The sequence below is a fragment of the Lissotriton vulgaris genome, unplaced genomic scaffold (genome assembly GCF_964263255.1).
Source record: "Lissotriton vulgaris unplaced genomic scaffold, aLisVul1.2 SCAFFOLD_2351, whole genome shotgun sequence".
In the NCBI taxonomy this organism is placed as follows: Eukaryota; Metazoa; Chordata; class Amphibia; order Caudata; family Salamandridae; genus Lissotriton; species Lissotriton vulgaris.
Genome location: NW_028244342.1, coordinates 1 through 19,943, shown reverse-complemented (window position 1 = coordinate 19,943; position 19,943 = coordinate 1). Strand labels below are relative to the sequence as shown.

At 45.6% G+C, this 19,943-nt stretch overlaps 1 protein-coding gene across 1 annotated transcript in view; it reads left to right on the top strand.

Annotated features, from left to right (window-relative positions):
• LOC147667590 (disco-interacting protein 2 homolog C-like) overlaps nucleotides 1-8,407 on the top strand; it is a gene marked incomplete at both ends in the record, with an annotated part of 319,227 nt that extends 310,820 nt beyond the window's left edge. Inside the window, one exon of the mRNA XM_086948800.1 lies at nucleotides 8,301-8,407. Coding sequence (XP_086804926.1) covers nucleotides 8,301-8,407 — 107 coding nt within the window. The remainder of the gene's footprint in view (nucleotides 1-8,300) is intronic.
• Between the last annotated feature and the right edge of the window lie 11,536 nt (nucleotides 8,408-19,943).

Below are 19,943 nucleotides of genomic sequence, written 5' to 3'. Positions count from 1 at the left end.
GTCCTCCTTTGCTTTGCTCTCGGGCTCCCGGTGCAGTTGCGGTCACGGTGTTCGGGCCAGCAGCGGCTGGACCTCACGTTGCTCTCGCTGTTGCTTTGGGCCCCGGTCACGGTGGTCAGGTGGATGTCGTTGCCTTGGAGGAGATTCCTCCGTCGGTACTGCGGCGATGGTCATCACCCGCAGTCGCTTTCCTTCAGGGGGTAGCGTCCACTGGTCCTGGGACGCTGGTCAGGGGGCAAGTTCAGTTGCAAGCCCTTGGAGATCTCTTTAGCAGAGTTTGGCACAAAGTAAAGCAAAAGTCTTCTCGTAGTCTTTTTCTTCTTCCTCTCCTTCGGCAGCAAGGCACCAGACACAGGCAAGAGTCAGCACCCTTCCTTGTCTCTCACGGTCCTTCTCGTAGGGCAGAGTCCTTCTGTGGCCCAAACAGGATCTAATTTTCAAGGAGCAGGGCTCCTTCTTTTATACGCCAATTCTTTTGTTCTCGCAGGCCAGGGGGGCCTTTGCATAGCCACTCTCAGTCCTTGAGTACCCCGGTGGGTGTACTCCGGCTTCTGCTTTCAGTGTGAGGGGCAGGCGCATCAGACGCCCCACAGGAGGTGGAGCCAGCATTGTGCGGACAGGGGCGGCCAGAGTACCTTGTTGATGGGGGCTTCGCCCTCCCTGGGCCAGGTGCCGGCCGAGTCATCCGCCGCTCCCCAGGAGGGTGGAGCCAGCATTGTGGTGGCCGAGCACAGCTACAGTTCGAGTCAAGAGGCACTCCTACCTCCCACTAAGGTGTAATCTGCGCATTCACCACCTGTCATCCTCCCAGCCCTGTCACTCACACGTCCCAGACAGTCAGATACACATACCAGCAGAGGCGGGCTGAAATGGTTAAGCAAGCAAATGCTAACTTTCTAAAAGTAGCATTTGCAAACCCAGGATACTAAAATAAACTTGACTACAAGAAATATTTTATCATCCTGAGTTCAGGCATACTAAACACGACTCGCTACCATGCTCCTTGAGCCTGCTGGGATTATAGGGTGTAATAATTCCAGCAGCTCAGTCTGGCCTAATGGAGCAGGTAGCCTTCAATAGTGAAATACGGTTTTGGTTGTAAGTCACTACTAGGACATGCCACACACATCAGGGCTTGTCCTACCTTACACCTACAACGCACCCTGCCCGCAGGCCTACCATAGGGGTGACTAATATGTAGTCAAGGGAAGGTTCGGGGGCTGGCAAGTGGGTGCACTTGCCCAGCTAGCGTGGCAGTACGAGACCGCACGCGGGTTCTGCGGTCGCAGTTCCCAGACACATCTTTACGGCTGCTTCGGTGGGTGGCGCAACCAGCGCTGCAGGCCCACCAGCAGTATTGGCATCTACAAGCCCCAGCACTCTTTAGTGCGCACTACTAGGGACTGACAGTAAATCCAATGCACCAATCATGGATACCAATCGCATGTACAATTTACAGTAGGGAGCACTTGCACTGCGGCACGGGACAGCCGTGGCGCAGTGCCCTGAGTATCGGAAAACCAGCAAAACATCGGAGGCACATCAGCAAAAAGTGGAAGGGAGACTCACGCCAAGGTGCCAGGTCTAACACTTGGGCATCCAGGTGTATAGAACAAACACTGATATGTTGGAGGGTAATCTTGGCAAAACTATCCGATCCCTGCGATCCAGTATTGCTTTCTGGGCCTCATTGCCTTTATCCGTTACGGAGAGGGCCGCAATAGCGAAAATAGTGGTCCTACCACGCCTACTTTATTTCTTTACGAATTTGCCCCTAATAGTGCCACTCTCCACATTTCAAACATTGAACACACTGCTAATAGACTTAATATGAGGCACAGGTAGACGGTGTATTAGCTTGAAGAAATTACATACAGGTATGGGAGGGTTGGGAGTCCCTGACTTCCGTGCATATTACTACTCCTGCCAATTACAATGGTTATCCTACTGTACAGCTGGCCGCAATCTCCACGAAATAGGTTACACTGAGACTGATTTTGAAAATGGTGCCCTACACGCTCTTTTACTGCCCAGCTACAAATTGCGAAAAGATTTACCTACACTACTAACAACTACACTGACGTGCTGGAAGGCGGCACTCCGATACACAAAAACACCATCCACATATGCGAACTATATACCCCTACTGGGCATCCCGCTTGCCGCTGGTATCCTCACACAGCATACACTGATAACATGGGCAGACTCTGGCATAACGACGATGGCAGACCTTTTTAGTAACGAACTCCTGATGGACCATGACACTTTTGTTCACCAGACAGGCACACCACAACACTTATTCTTAACACACGCTGCTCTCCTACAGTACATTAAAAGATATTGGGTACCACGGGGCCAGGAACCCGACCAAAATGAACTGGTGAAAATTGTACATTATATGGGGAGAGGACGGCACCGGGTCCGCTGGATATATCATGGGATCAGCGCCCACACCAGGATTGACCTAGACTCATTGCGTGTTATATGGGGAGTGGAGATAGGCAGGGAACTTTCGGATACTGAATGGGCAAAGATTATAGCGCACCCCAAAAAGGTTTCCCGAAACTCGAGATTCAAGTTTATACAGACCATGATCCTACATCGAGCCTATCTGGCCCCAGGCCGGCTGGATAAAATGTTTACCCGGACGCAACACTTATGCCCAGGATGCCATGTCCCGGGAGCAGGATTATTACATATGCTGTGGTCATGCCCCTCACTTGTAGAATACTGGGTCAGGATTAAAGAACTTACTGAAACAGCGACCCACCTTACACTACACGGTACAGTGGAGGAATGCCTACTGGGCTTGCACAATCGTAGGTCTAAGCACAATGTACAGTTTTGCTTCATAGACCTGGCGTTCCTACTGGCTTGTAGGAATATTACCATGCACTGAAAGTCCAGCAGGCCCCCTGAGATATACAAATGGCACGCGGAGATGGTAAAATGGAGTAGTGCAGAAGGCGCAGCGCTGCGAAGAGAAGAGGCGAGAGGGCTGCGTAGAATACCGATAGCCCTAGAATGGGAGGTAATGCTGGAGGCGCTCAAATCGGAGGAACCTAATGTATTAGTCTGATGTTCGAAATGTGTGTATGAATAATTGTAATTTGCCCACACCCAATTGCCAAACGGAATATATGGATGTGTTACGCAGCTGTATGCAAATCAATACACTTAGGATGCAAATGTACAGATATGGATATTGCTCTTGGAATGTGACCACAGTTATCGAGGGTGGGGGGAGGATTGTAAAGTGGTACTTATTCATACTCTTTATGTTTACCCAGTCTATACCACTGACCTGTATTACATCGTTGTGACCATAATACTGGTTGTATTTATAACATGTGATGTAGTTGCATGACCATTTTACAAGATTATGAACGGAAATTAAAATTCAATAAAATGTGTTTAAAAAAAAAGTACACTGCCTGTGCCACGGGCCTGTAAATTAAATGTTACTAGTGGGCCTTCAGCACTGATTGTGCCACCCACTTAAGTAGCACTCTAAACTTGTTCCAGGCCTGCCACTGCTGAGCGTGTGTATGTGCCGTTTTAAACTGCCATATCAACCTACAAAGTTAACCTACTTGGCAGGCCCAAATCTTCCTTTTCATTCCATATAGGTCACCCCTAATGTAGGTCCTGGACAGCCCATGGCAAGGGTGCAGTATATTTATGAAGTGGGGCATCTACTTCAAAGCTTTTCACGTCCTGATAGTGAAATAATCTTAGTTTCTTTTTTCACTACTGCAAGGCCATCTCTCCCATAGCATAACATTTGAGCTAACTGATTACATTTTATAAGTGCTGTTCCCCATTGGGAAAAGCTAGGAAAACCAAATTGAGTGTTTCTGGAATCACTTTTAAAAATAAAACTAATGGTGCAGTTGGTTTTTAAATTGTAGTTCTAAAAATGCCACTTTTAGAAAGTTTGCATTTTCTTACTTCAACCATTTGGTGCTTTTCTGCCTATCTTTGGAATACACATCTGGGGTGGATGACAGCTGGCTTCCTGCATTCCCTTTTGACAGACACACACAAAGGAAGGGTAGGTGTGAGTGCCGAGTCATCAGCATGTTGATGGGTCATCTTGAGCAGGAGGGGAGTGAGGAGCTGACACTGCACCTGATAGGGCTGGGTCCTGTCCCCGCACAAGGGATTGCACGAATGGAGCTAGGGCAGGAAAGGCAGGAGCTTGTGCACTTCAAAGCTTCTCTTTGAAGTCTCCCTACTTAAAAGGTAAAATTGGCGCTTCTGACCTCACCAAGACAGAGCAACGCTGGAACTAAGGACATTCTGCCAGGAAGAAGAGCTGTTGTGCTGCTAATTTAATTTGCTGTGTTGGCCTGCTGTCTGCTGATTGTTGTTCTGTGGGCGGGACTACCACTTTGGTAAATTACTTTGCTGTGTTTACCTGCTGCCTCTTGCCTGAAAGTGATAAGGACTGGACCTGCTCTCTACATCTTTGAATCTAAGTTTCTCCAAAGGCTTGTTGGCTTGCCTCCTGTTGCTGAAGTCTCAGAGATATCAAAGACTTCACCTTTCATCTTCAACCCAAAACCTGGACTTTACGTGCTGTAAGTCGGGCTCTGCCAAGTGGTGCCAAACCAGACCATGGCACTTGCAAGTGAGTTTAAAGTGCTGCATCTAACAAGAACCTTTGTATCAACATTGTTGCATCAATTGAAACCGATGTATTGCCTGCCACAAGATCGATGCTACATCGTTGCTGTGAGGTCTAGGATCGCTGCATCATCTCTGCAATCACCGCATCAGAAAATAACGCATTGCTGCCACAGTGTGGAGAAGATCGCTGCATCGTCTCCAGCGCACATTAACCCGGTGCATTGCCTTTGGAACCGCCACACTCGAGAATCAGCGCTTCATCTCCACCACTGGTGCATCACCCCTACTGCGTGTAGAAATCCGGCGCTACCTCAACGGCATGGGGAGCATCAACACATTGCACCATGCATTTCATTTTGCAACAACGAATTATGGTACTTTGCTCAGTGGGCCCTGGATGGATCCTGTAGCTGGACTGTACTCCATTGCTGGTGGCCTAAACTCTTGACTTTGCTCCAGTCCAGCGTGATCTTGTTTAACCCCTTAAAATGCTATTTGCTTCTAAGTGCTATTTTGACACTTATTCTTTAAAAATTTATATCTTGACTTCTGTTTATTGGATTTTCGTCGTTTTTATCTTGTTTTGTTCCGAATTTAATCAAATATGTTTCTAAACTGGAGTGGAGTCTTCTTGCGGTGCTTTCACTGTTAGTATTTGATGGATTGCACAAATACATTACAATTTGTCTCCTAACCCCTTCGCTGCTGATGACGAGCTCAGCTCGTCATCAGCCACAGTGGTCGTGTGCGGATGACGAGCTGAGCTCGTCATCTAACGCGGCTTTTCGAAAAAAGAAGCACAGCGGAAAAATAACCGCCGCAGCGATGCGGTTAAATTAAGCCTGCCTGCTCTGTGCCAAGCTACCAGTGGGTGAACACAGGTTACATTTTGCTGTGTATCTAACTTAACATGACTAGAATTGTGGTTCCTGCTTGGACAGAGTGCACATTCTGCCAACCAGACACCACATTTCTAACACAGACCAAAAAAGTAGTGAAAGACTTCACAGTGCAATATGACCGATGTCATAATTGTAGGGCCGAATGACTGCAACATATTCAGTGAACTTATCCAATTCCTGTGTTTGTTTCATACTTTTTGTAAATAACATAGGACTGAATCGGTGTCCAACGATAAGTTATTCCAGGGTTTGGAGTCCACTGGTGGGTCAAGGACACAACTCCTTCAGTGTGCTTGCGGTGAAAACGCCAGTGTGATGGCAGCGATGCGCATGGTGGTTTTTGGTCCTCTGTTTCTTCGTTGTGCTAGTCTGTTGTTATAGTCTCTGCTTGTTATGATACGTTTGAGTCCAATGTCGCCGGCCAATAGGGAAACGTTATGCACTCTCAGCCACATTAACACTGGTGTAAAGCTCACTGAAGGCGTTGCGGGGCCTTTGGACAGAGACTGTCTAAACTAAAGCTCATGCGCTTTTACCACAGCCATCCCTGCTCTCTCTTATAGGTCAATTTGCATTTCTCCTAATTCGGCGTTATCCGATATTTGGACACTAAAACGTTTTGCTGCTTTCCTTCTGTGTGGATTATCATTTATTTTAATGCCAGCATGCCCCTGCTAGGATTTGTCCCCGAACAGACACTTTTAATTAAACAATAATCTTTAATGGGTGTCTCACACTGTTAGTTTAATACCTTTGCAGAGAATGGCACAGACTCTGTGCTGCTTTTAGTATTTCTCCTTTGCCATCGGCGCACTGCGGTTCCAAGAGCTTAATGAACAGCACGGAATTAGCAAGAAAAAAAAAAGAAATGATCATGCCCACTGTGTCAGTTTCTAAAACCCTACCACTCCTAAGACCACTAAAAGTGACAAGGAAAGACGCGAGAGGGCACGGTCTGTTTTTTAGACATTCAAAACTCCTGCAACCCAATACAGATCCTGTCTTCCCCAGCTATTCCTAATTATGCGTTGTAAGGCTGGACAGCCACTTATTTCCAACTTAAAATTATTAGTTCTCATACTTTGTGTGTGAATCGTAGATCCTTCTGAAATGTTATTTTTGCAAGATGGAAGACGTTTTCTTTTGTCTAGGAACAAATTGCAGTTCTCAGCTGTTCTCAGTCTAAAATAAATGTGCGGAGATTATAGTCGAAGGCAGATTTCTCTAGCAGGGTGTGCTTTCCACTGTATAAATTATACTGCAAAGAGAAAGACACTCGTCTTGGAAGTTCAGTGGACTCTGAGTTGCTATTATGCTTATGATAGTGACAGCGGCTGTGCAGCAAAGAACTTTAACCTAGTGCACTTGAGTTGCCCGTTGTCTTTTATAAAAGCGTGCTTTTTCTTCCTCTTTGCTGTAATATTGAAGGCAAACTGATGGTAAAAATTACAATTGTTTCTCTCTTTCTTAAACAAACCTTGAATAGCTGTGGTAATTCCAACAAGACTCGTGACTTGGGGGTGAATGTTTGATTCACTCAGCATTCCATCCATCATTTGTTGGCGCTAGCACTTTTTGCTCTGAGTGGGTTGAGCATGCCCAGATGTGGGTCCCTTGCTCGCTGTACCAATGGATGCAAGCTACCCTGGCTGATGACTGGTGATATACCCCGAACCCAGTCCCAGGATGCTTGTTTCTGGTCCAGGGAGGACCCGCCTTGGCAGTTCAGGCTGGACTGTTCCCATGAGGCACAGGGTCAAGGCTGTTTTGCATATGGCTGGGTCCAAACTGGGGTGGCGTAGTTAGAAAAATGGATTTAACCCAAATCCCTTGACTGGAGGTAAGTGTTTCATTCATTCAGCATTCCGTCTATCATTTTTTGCCGTAGTAAGAGATTATAGTCAAGGCATATTTCTCTAGCAGGGTGTGCTTTCCACTGTATAAATTATACTGCAGAGAGAAAGACACTCCTCTTGGAAGTTCAGTGGTGTAAGTTGCTATTATGCTTACGATAGTGACCGCGGCTTTGTATCAACAAATTTTAACATGGTGCACTGGTGTTGCCTGTTACATTTTATGAAAGTCTGCTTTTTCTTCCTCTTTGCTTTAATATTGAACGCAAACTGATGAAATTAAAATAGTTTCCCTCTTACTTCAGGCAACCTTGAATAGCTGCGGTACTGCCAACAAGTCTCGTTTAGCCACAAGGTTACCTTTTTGCTTTTCATATACATAAGTCTGCTCATTGTGTGGTGAGTCGACCACATGAAACACGGCTGATGTTTGGCATCTCATGTTTTTCTATTCTTGTGTGTATCTTTGGGCAGCAAATAGTGACTCTGCTAGTGAGCTGCCAGACTCTTCACTTGATGCCCATCACTGTGTACAAAATGGGGCACAGCTCGTTGTGGGAATATATATATATATATATATATATATATATATATATATATAATTTTTTTTGTTTTTTTTTATTTTTTTTTACGCTCCAAGACGCTTGCAGGCACCAAATGGAGAACAGCGGACTCAGGAATATGCTGTTCTGCGGTTGTGGATATTGTGCTTTATTGAATTAAATAGTGCAAGCGGTCATTACGCGTTTCGGCCAACGCAGTGGCCTTGGTCACATATAAAATAACTCAACATACAAGCATAGAAATGTTCGGAATTTGTTCATGTCCGATTAAATGGCGAATTGGAGACAAATTAAAAAATCAAAGTAAAAATAAATGGATTCATATCATCTATTTCCCTTTTTCCAGGTAGCCCTTGTATTTCCCAACAATGACCCTGCTGCTTTCATGGTCGCGTTTTATGGCTGCCTGCTAGCAGAAGTTGTCCCTGTGCCCATTGAAGTGCCACTTACCAGAAAGGTAAGATCAATGTCTTTGCTTGCTCTGGTGGTAAATGTCCATTTCTGCATTCTTTCAGCACAAACGTCACTTTAAATATGAGGTGAAATCTATCCAGTGTTGGAGAAAATGTTTCTGCTTTCGGCACATCTCCATTTCTCACACAGAAAATATGCATTACAAATCGTTTAGGGTGGGGAACTTCTGACAAACAAGTAAAATAATCTGATGAATTGGAGTAACTATATGCTACTAATGCAGCTAAGAATGTAACTATTGGGGTAGAAGATTTCTCAGGCAGTCTGCTTGTAAAGTGTCCAGTTGCTTTTTGGGGACATAATAGTTGGAGACAAGAAAATCAGGGTTCCCTCTGGTGGTGGTGGGGGCAGGAGGTGGTTATAGCAGAATAGCATCCGTTAGTGAAGGTTTTCATTGCTGTCACCCACCAGAGGTATATTTCAGCTGTAGACTCCTTTAGTGGCCCTTCCTGCAGTCCTATATTGAATATGTCCCTAGTCTTTTTCTGCACGATGCCTGCATCTTGTCCAGCAAAGGAGAGCAAGGCTAATGGAGTGCCCAATCACATTGTACAAACACAGGGTATTTTTCCCGGTGTGGAAGGAAAGAAAACTAGTGGGATGAGTGCAAACACACCAAATCAACACAAAAGAGACAAGTCAAGATGGCAGTGGAATTGGCCTCAATCTCAGAAGGAGCAAGGGCATACAACTATGGTCTCTAATCAGAGGAAGTGTGAATGGAGGGTTTGTGTTCCAGGGTGTCTATGATGTTTTTGAAGTTGCAGCACATGTTGAGAAGATGCAGGACACAGCTATTCAGAAAGGTGCACAACCTGGCAATGCAGGTGATTTTTGTGTTTTGACCTCTTTCCAGGCATGTGATGAGGATTTGAAGAAGGCTAGAGAGGACAGATAACTGCCTCCGAAGAACTTATCGGGGATGATTGATGGCTCATATCTAATACTCATGAGGCCTTATCAGTATACCACCTAGAACTCACTGGGTCATTAGACAGCAGACTAGACTCCACCTGAGGCTGTTCATTGGCTGCTCCCCTCTGTAGTAATACTGGCTTTGTATTCTGTGACCTCTAGGCTCCTGACTGTGCGCAGCCATGCCTGGTGATGTTCTATCCTCTTTCAATGTCTCGCAGCACGTCTATGCTAATGACACCAAATGTTACTTTCCACCATAATCACAAGATGCTCTTGCTCTGAATTCAGATTGTTGCGCCGGCTTCAGGCATTAGTTGGCTTTAAACCTCTTATGGTTAACTTTTATGCTAATAAATTGACCTATATTCATGCCTTCTCCAACACTTCTATACCAATTCCACTGTCATTTTCACTGATAGTCTTATTCTTTCACCAATTGCCAGGAAACCTCAGCATAATGTCTGGGACACAAGTACGATTAGACTCCTTTATTGCCAAGTACCATCTTTTGAGTATCAGAACATGTCACCCTTGCTTTTCTTTCTAATAAGCACTGCAGTGTCCTGAAGAAACAATCTTGTTGTGAGTGAATTAGATTAGTACAACAATGCCTTTCTAGTACGGTTTCCATCGTATGCATTCTTGCTTATAAGTAATCAAGTGACCTCTGCGTACTTCCCTCTTTCCCTGACAACATCCCATGGCCCTTTACTATAAACAGGCTGGTTGCTCTGTGCAAGCTGCAGCGCCAATTTACACTTCTAGCAGTGGCATTCATTGCTGTTTATGGCGTTCTGCGTTATAGCGTGTTTGGCTCACTTTAATGCATGTTATTGGCCTTCACTCTTCCTATGGGTGTTTTGCTTTGTCCTCTATGTTGGTGCACGTTGTTAACAAGAGTTACTGCCCGGCTATGCTTTTTTGAAGTCTTCATTCGGGCAGTTTAAAAATATCTCTAAGTGTGAGATGGGAGTTAAACTTAAATAGTGGAAGGATTTCCTACAACAGAGAGCAGTGAGAGGCAGGCCATCAGTTCCAATCCCCTTGCAGACCCAGACTCCCTTCCTCCCGAAGCTAGGACTATTGAGTATCTTCAGTGGGCAATAGTTACAGCTATTTGCAATGCTTAGAAATGCTGGGAGTTTGGTATGAAGCACTATATTAAAAAAAACGAGTTATTGTAGAACCACTTCGTAGTAGTGATGCTCACACATTGCCCTGAAGTTATCCATGTTAAATGCAGCTGTGGTATGTAAGCCAACGTGTAAATAGCTGGTTTCCATAGAAGTGCAGATCTAAAACGGAAATGTTTTAAGAAAAATGCAATGTCTTTATCTAAGTTCATGGAGCTTTTGAAAACACATACAATTTCAAATCTAGAAGCAGTGTGAAGGCGTTACTATGTTTTCAATCCATGAATTAATGTGGGAGGAAGAGGTACCGCATCTGTTTGTAATGCTGCTATGTTTCAAGAGTGCATGCCAGTTTGCTTCAAATGCATCCAAGAAATAATTGTTGAGGTTAATTGTCACCATTTTGTTTTTCACAAGAAGCTAAAGCTCCGCTGTTGTCAGAAATAATCCTCAATTTGTACCCTGTGAATCAGAAGGCGAAGCATAAACAGAGAAGTGGAGCTGTGAACAGTGGGTTGGAGGTGGGACAAGAGAGGGTGCTGGAGGGAGCAGCTCGGGCAAAGCAAATTACATTGTATATCCCTTCCAGATCATCATGAGCACATTTAAAACAGTCGGATTAAAAGAGGGTTCCAAGTCCAATTTGGACATAAAAAGAGAGATTTTGACAGCAAACAGTACAGTGAATATTGTTAGACAAACGAACGAATCATTTAAACTAAAAATAAAGGGAGTGGAACAAGTTTCCATTAGTTCCTATTTGTATCAATCTCTGCTGCAAACACTTGTGTTATTTTAAGAAATTTGTAAAGTGCAAAACTCGCCATAGTGATGCCTTCATCCTGGTGGGTTTCAGGGAGGCTTTTGAAGGGGCACGGGTTTGCGTTCCCGAAGATGAAGGGGTTAACTATCTCTTGTTTTTGCAGGAAGTTAGTTCCACAGCTATTTTGCATAGCTGCAGAAGCCCGCCATTATGATGCACCCACAGGAGTCGCCTGCAGGGGATCATGGGAAGTAGCGGCTGGTGTGCTAAACGAGCGGCGGAGACGGGGGAGCAGGGAGAATCGGGGTCGCAAGAGAGAATTGAAAAAAAAATGGTAACTTACCTGCTGCCAGCCACTTTGCGCTCTACTGCTCCTCTTCTCCCAGCGACACAGCCTCCCAGAATGCCCAGCGTGCAATCCAGAAGCTGCTCTTACGCATGAGAGCCGCTTCAAGGATTGGCCTGAGCGCCCTTGATTTGCGCTCCAGGACAGACTGGAAGTCTGTGCCTGCTCTGTCCAACCCAGAAACATTGCTGGGTTGGTGAGAGCTTTCACTGCGCATGATGGCTTGGCCGGATTGAGATGGGCGGCCAAACTGTCATGTGCAGTGAAGGTAGTGAACTACCACTCCCCTCAGTGCCTGTCAACCTCCCCAAAACTCGGCAAAAAAGGAAAAATAAAATGAGTGTTTACTTTGTTTTAGTTTTCCTTTCCTGCCATTTTGAGGGGTAGGCGTCGGGACGACGGAGGAGCCGCCGCTGATCGTGGAGTCCTGAACTCGACATAGCTGCAAACTGGAATGAGGGTCATGCACATGATGAGCCGGAAGATCATTTCTGATAGAGGCTTCTAGTCGCCGATTCCTCACCTTTTGGATAGTCTCTCTGCCAGAGCGTTACCGGAGGTAACTTGTTCGTTGAGAGGCTCTTGTCTGCCGGTACGTGTTCATGCAGTGGAAGCTAGAGGAGGCGACACTCGTTTACAGGCGAGAGGTTCCACCAGCTGCAGCGTTTTAGACTCCTGGTAGAGCAGGTATGTAGGAGGCATAGTGAAAGCTGTAGTCCCATATGGAGAAGTGGTTACCACCATTTACATTCCGTGGGTGCGGCAGGCAATTGAGGATTCCATCCTGGAGTACTGATTTGAACAAAATCAGCACATCCATAGCTGCAGCGCTTGTGGGGGGGGGGGGGGGGAGGGGGGGGCGTGACTGCATTGCAGTCGGACATCCCCTCATGCGTGTCACTCCAGGGGTTCTCACCGAGCCAATAGTCATCGAATACAAGGCAGAAACACACTATCTGTAAAACAGAGGGGGTTTTCCAGGGGGCAGGCTTACGGTTGAACAGTTACACCTGCGTGGCAGGAATCCCAAGGACCCCTCAACATATTTTTGTCTGCTCCTTCAAAGCCTAGTTAGAGGTGGTAAGCGCTATACAAATGCAATTTAAATATTTGTTTAAACCAGTGCAAATATATAGTCTTTCCGTGAGCTGTTTTTACGTCTCGTGGTTATTTCTGGAAAGAACGCGGTGCAGGTCATGCCTCATGAGCAATCCAAGGAAGACACGTCGATGGCGCAGCTTTGCTTCTGGCACGAGCTGAATGATGTCATTGGAATGACAAGACATCACACCGCGCGCCCCTCGCCACGCGCTGTCACACTCCTGATGGCGGGGTCTGTATGCTCGTGGACGCACGTAGGCTGCCCCTGTCGCGCGCTCCTGTCGTCTCATCTCCCAGTCAGGCCCACGTGCAGGCGCAGGCCAGAGCCAGGCCATGCTAACGGCGCGCTGTGCGGCCGCGGTCGCCGGAACCTGTAACCCCGCGGGCTCAGCTGTGCATGCAGGAAGCAGGCCGTGAGCACGGTTCAGCTGCCAGGAGGCCCCTGTTTTTGATGGATTGCTCATTTGTTGCTCTTTAGCTCCCCTGCTCGAGGGGTTATGTTCAGACAGCTCGGAGAAATGTTGTGATTGTGAAAGTACACAATACCACATGGAGCACTGTTCCTGCTTTCTTCTCTCGCGCTGAGTGCATAGTAATGCCAGATTGCTTTATCTTTTGCAACTGCACCTACGATTTTAATCTTGATGCTACGGATTTGTTTTGCATTTGTTAAGAACCAGTTGTGATATATTGCTAAAAACGAGGGTGCATGAAACCTTTATTGGTGTTTCTATTTCCTGTTGGCACTTTTTATGCGGTAAATACTGACTCAGTTTAAGAACAGATTTTGCAACAATGTAGGCACTGTGTTATACTTAGCTTGTGTGACTTCCCTGCTGCTCAGCTGGTGTGGGTATTGGAATGCCTGATGTCATCTCAGAATCTTGGGTGCCTGGCTGGTGTGTGGAGAGGCAGTTGATGGCAGGCAGGCTGAGTGGCAGGGAGGCCACTCCTGGTGGGGTTATTCTTATTTTATACTCAAATACTTGGAACTAAGCTTAATTAAATCCAGCTTATTAAATGTACCTGGCTCAAGGACTTCGTTATTTACAACATTTTTGGCGACGAGGATGGAATGGTGAGTGCCCTGTGCAGTTGTATTAGGGTGGTGAGTGCCCTGTTATTTATGCATGTTTTATTTTTTTATTTTTCCTGAGGGAGGGGGATGGGCAATGTAAATTTTAAGGTTGAAAATGTTTTGCTTATTTTGGGAGATGTTTTCTCTTTATTATGCAATGTAAATGTGTTCTTTTCACAATGCTTGGTATATTTTCATTGTATATTTTGATAGTTCACATTTCCTTCTTCCACTTCTGAATGTTGTTTCCCCAAGGAAGGGGGATATGTTATACTTAGCTTGTGTGACTTCCCTGCTGCTCAGCTGGTGTGGGTATTGGAATGCCTGATGTCATCTTAGAATCTTGGGGGCCTGGCTGGTGTGTGGAGAGGCAGTTGATGGCAGGCAGGCTGAGTGGCAGGGAGGCCACTCCTGGTGGGGTTATTCTTATCTTATACTCAAATACTTGGAACTTAATCTGGAACTAAGCTTAATTAAATCCAGCTTATTAAATGTACCTGGCTCAAGGACCTCGTTATTTACAACACACTGTCCTCCATAGCCTGTGTTCTAATGTGCTCTCCTTTCACAAGAGTGCTTTTGCATATTCCCGTGTTTGTTCTGCTCCAGCATGCTCCTATCGGTATGCTAATGTCCCGTCCTCTGCTGCACGCTGCCGTATTCGTCCTCTCGCGGCTCTGTGAGCGCATGCGCACACGCACATGTAGGTGCCCTCTCTCCTAGGAGCACTCTGAGTGCATTCTTCTGCTGTGTCTTCGCTTGCGAGCACTCTGGTCTCTGCTGTGCTTTCATTTCATGGGAGTTTTCTAGTTAATTCCCTGTCGCTGGCAGCCCTCAATGTTTTGAACAGGTGCAGCACCGAGGCTAGGATTGCACACCGCCTAATCCACGCGCACTCACAACCTTTTCGAATAGGCTGATACCGGGTTGCCTGTACAGAGCCTTAGGCTGTGGCGAGGCTGTCACAAACAACAATGGTCTACTAGGTTACTGCAATTTCTCAATACAGGGAAAAACAATCAATAAAAGGAGTGTTACAGCAGCAGGATTTTCAGTGTGCTGACGTGGAATCTCACCTCAGTGAGAGTGGTGTCACAACTTGAATATTTATGAACTCATCCATCTATGCAATCCTCTCAGTGACTTAAGCACCTCTTCAAGATATATGTCTGTAAACTACATGCCACTCACGTCTTAAGGGTTCCGTGTTATGTGAGAGATTAAAGCTTGTACAACGCTTCGATGCTGGATCTCTTCCGAAGAAACAAATGATTGCACTTATTGCCTCCCGTAAGAGAGGGAAGCTTGCTTTGCTATTGCCATGCTGTCCCTATTACACGAGGAACTAAGGCTTGCACTGCTGTTGTCCGATTACCTGCTTATGCTGATGCTTCCATAAGCTGCACCTATCCTCAGAAAGTGGGATGCTTGCATTGTTCCTGTCCAAGGTGTAGCTGTTCTATGAACAGGAGTGTTTCCACCTCTGTTTCCCTATCTCATAAAAACACAAAGAATTTGAATGCACTTGCATAACTTGCCCAGACCACTCAGAAGTTTTTATTGGACCCAGGGCAAAACTAGTTGTGGGGCCCTGTTCCAGAGACCCTGGTTATAATCACAACTACGCAGCTTGACCGAACTGTGTGACGCAGGGCAGTTAATTTTCTGCACTCTGCTTCCTTTTCAGTGCTCAACACATTTGTGAGCAACTTGAAATAATTTAGTTCAGAATGTGCAGTGGACAAAAACCTTTCTTGTATGTGGTTTAATAGGCCATACTATTGCTCAATGACAACATTAAGGACTGTGTATAGGAGGCATAAGACAGCGATTTGCCTCTTGTGTCAATAAGATTTTAATCGGGAAGAATGCAGTGTCTATCCAGGATCTCAATTGCACAATGTTTCATAAGGAATCCTGGTTTAAAACCCAGCTCAAGCTTGACCAAACAGTGTGACCCTAGGCAATTACTTTCCTCCACTGTGCCTCTTTTCCATGATCACCACATTTAAGAGCACCTTGAAATAGTTCAGGATGCCTACTACAACTACCTCTGGTGTATGATTTAGTAGACCATAATGATGTTCCATCTGTAAAATGTAAAGTCTTATATAGAAGGAAACAAGACAACAGACTTGCCTCTTGGTCATTAATAAAATTTCCACAGCAGAAAGGGTTTGGTTTACTTAATTTTGATAAAGGCCACTCACAGCAGTGATGAAACCTAAGGTACTGAAGGGAAGCAATCTAAAATACACTTTTTTATGTAAAAGCTAGTGCCTTCGGTATAAATAAGGTGACAGTCACCAACATTTTTGTAAGAGTGGGAGATCCAGGCCTGTATATGGGTTCCTCTGTGCTCTGCTTCTTTTGGTTCGCCTGTCAATTCTTTCTGTGCACATGTTCTGCTGCACTCTACTACAGGCACTGTTTGCCATTTTTTTAGCATTCCACTGCACCCTCCTCCTTTATTCACTCTCGTTCTTTCTATGTGCAGTCTCCAGTGCTCTCCTCCTATGGGCGCTCCCCTGTCCCTTACCTTTCTAGGTGATCAGCTGCAAGCACTCTTGCCCATTTCCTCTTTGAGCCACCTGCCACTCTCTTCTCCTAATAACCCTGTATTGGCCATTTTCAGTGTGTTTATGCTGTACTCTCTTCGTCTTAGAGTTGTCTTTGCTATTCCCTGCCCATGCACCCTGCAGTACGTTCATTTGGTTAGTGCTCTCTCTTGATTTCCTGTTTTTTTCCTGTTTGAATATTCTATACCCACCTCCTTCCAGATACCCTCCTGTCACCTGTCGACTGCACTCTCTATTCATCTTTGTAAGCGTTCTGCTCTTCTTTATCACTGCCTTGTTCATTCCCAGTATTAGCACCCTTTGCCCATTCGTTGTGTCTATACTTTGCAGTACATTCATCCATGCATTCTCGTACATTTCCTCTGAGGGAGGCTACAGTACTGTCCTCCCCTGGGCTTGTCATTTCCAGTCTCTTGTCGCTTCTTCAAACAATCGATCTCCTGTATGAACTCTTCACTGAGTGCTTTTCTGTACATTTCTAGTTTGATAACTTTTCTCTTGGATGAGCCTGCATCTGTTCCCTTCTGAGCATTCCTGATCACTTTTTAGGTGCTGAATCTCGTATGGAGGTAGCTTTGGGGTGCAAGAGTATTAAAAGGGAATGCATTCAATCTGGGGTCCCCAAACATTTGAACTCCATCCTGAAACTGTAATGGACCTGTTCCTACTGCAACATTGCCCTTAGCTAGGCATGTGCTTTTACATCTAGGTTAAGTTTCTCAATCACTTCCAGTCAAATGAAACTGGTTATGTTGTGAAACACTTAGGGTGGAATGAAGATGGCGTATACTGCCTACTCCTGATCTCAGTATTCTGATGGGCTTATGATGATGCTTAGAAGTGTTCATATGCACCCCACATGCATGGTCCCCCAGCAAACTGGAAGTCTCAAAGCTTACCCTCAGTTCTACCAGTGGTGTCTGGTGAAATTTCAGTGGTAGGGCAGAAAGATCCAGCGTGTATTGCAGTGAGCAACCAAGCCCAGCTCTTCCAAGGGGTTCCAACTTGACCTACAGTTTGCTAAGGAATCACTTGGGATATCATGCTGACTACTGGCTTCTGACTGGCTATGCAAGGCGTGAAAGCAGAGCAGCTTGGAGACTGTGCATTATGGAAACAAATGTTTCCCTGTCCAGTGACATTGAGTGCAGTACACTTGCTCACAATATGTGTGTGACAGATGGAACATAGTATGGTTTCTTTCTACTCTATTAAGTGATTGTCAGTAAGGACAGTCAGTGTTCTAGGTAAACTTGGGAACATAGAGCAGGATCATTTATAACAGGTCTCAGATTTTCATCCCAGTGGTCCCAACACAAAATATGTGGTGTGGTCGCTGCGATACACCAAAGGGCACACCCAATACCCAACCAAACACTTTGTTCCATGTACCACTGCCAGAGTTCTATATCACATGACTACTCTCTTCAAATGTTTGAACTGCTCCAAAGTGCATCAAAGCTGCGGTAAGCATCATGTCAGCACTACATTAACCTTAACACATTCCATGGTAATATGGGTGGTGAGCAGGGGCATTAACCTATTGAGTTAGCAAGCTTTTTTTAATGGGTCAAACACAAGTTGTCTCACAAATTCATTTACAGTGCAATTATTGTTGAGTTTTTTGGGTGTGCAAGACCTATTTTTATTGCTCCAAAACAAACTGGTCCCAGATAGGATTGTCCGCAACCACCTTTGAACTTCAGCAAAGTTTGGTTTTAGTGTCAGTCTCTGTCCACCCAAAACGTGCTACGGACTCAACTTTCAAATTCGTCCCTCCACGTTCACAAGGCCCTTACAATTCTCACATGTGGCCCTGCTGTGATAATGTAAAAAGTGTAGCATTTCCTGAAAAGGGAGAATTGTGGATTATATCTGAATGTTTGACCAGGCCTGTGCACTTCCAAGGATTACAATATCTGTGATCACAGGGAACAACATGGACTTAGCACAGACCCTCTGCTCATTCGAAGTCTCAGGCACGCATGAAAACCGCAAACAACCACTGTTCATTCGTCCTGCCTGAGCACATGCCTCTGGTCTATGCTGCTTCGACTCCTATGGGATGTGTCCATACCCACCCTAAGACACTGGAATCTTATTTCCTATTTCAGTTCTCGGTTTTACATTTTGCTCCATACCTTCCTCCATTGAAGTTCACAATCTGCATTAAATAATAAAAAAAATGCAGTTCCTGACCTCCTGCTGTACCTGGGCCCTCCTGTCCTCAAGAAAACGGCATTAGTTCTGTACCAGGCACAGCTGCCAAGGATCATGCGCTCGAGACCCTGCATCTGAATGCACTTTCACACATCCCCATTTCCCCCATGACCTACTGCTTCACACGTGGTCCTGCACTTTGTGACTTAGGCCAACACTTTAACGAAGGGCACATCGTGGTTTTATTCTTAATTTAGCAAAAATTGTTATTGTTCATCAACCTGAAAACACCTAGCCCCGTCAAAATATCAAAAGCATACCTTTTTAAGACTGAAAATATGAGTCCTCTTTGCGTTTCTGACATGGCAGCAGACAGCTTAGTTTGAGTCCCACTCTGTATTTTGTCTTTCAGTCTCGGAGTCCAACGAGAATGAAAATTGCAGGTGCCGCTACACTCCAACATGGCCTTGATATACCAGAGACCTACGTGTCCGGAGCCAAACCAGAAGCTGCTTCCTTGCTTTTTATGTTATCAAATAGCATGAACGCAGTGGCAGGATTAGCTGGAGCAGGCAAACCCAGCGCTCTTCAGGAGACCGAGCGATTGCAGCTCCAACTCCCACGGCTGACTAATGTTACACATAGGAGAAGCCTCAAGTGCGCATGTTGGGTTGGACGCAGAAAGGCACCCGTCCAACCTGACATGCACACTTTACTTCAAACCAAGCCTACTGTGAAGCCCCACCCATTCCTGTTCGACCTGCGCTCTTTCATCGATTGGGACACACCTGCGAGGGACCAGCCTGAAATGAAAACATCGCAGCCACCCAGCCCGGAAACACCAACCGAAACTAAATCAATCTTACATTGATTTAGTGCTGGACTGTGGAGCTGAGGGGGCAAAACCTTCAGGAGGCAACTCTCCAGTGCCCCAATAGGGCAGCCGCCCCTGAGTTCTAGCCACATTGCCAATAATATTTCCAGTCATGTGCAATTTTACGATAGTCCAGGCAGAGTAGCTGCTGTACTTACAAGTACCTAGTGTATACTGGTCAGCATGAGAATGCTTGTGCTTAAAAACCCGAGCTGGAGGTGTGCACACCTAACGTAATAAAGGTGTTCAATTGTGGGCTAAAACACTGCATTGCAGCAATAAAAAAATTAATCTTCGCATGTTTGAAGCTTTCAAGGTGTATATAATGCTACTCAAGTTCCTCCCAAAGGTAGCTCTTAAGTAAAGCTGCCATGCCCACTGTTCTGCTGCTTTATCAGTGTCCTTATATGTGCCAAATTCTCCTCTCCTCCAGTGCATGATGTCTCCCGCCTTAACTTGGCTTCCCAAGCCATGGTTGACCTTTCTCTCACATTTCCATTGTTTCAATGTCTCTTGCCCACCTCCACAATTCATGTCTGATATCTGTTTTCCAGTTACTGACACACC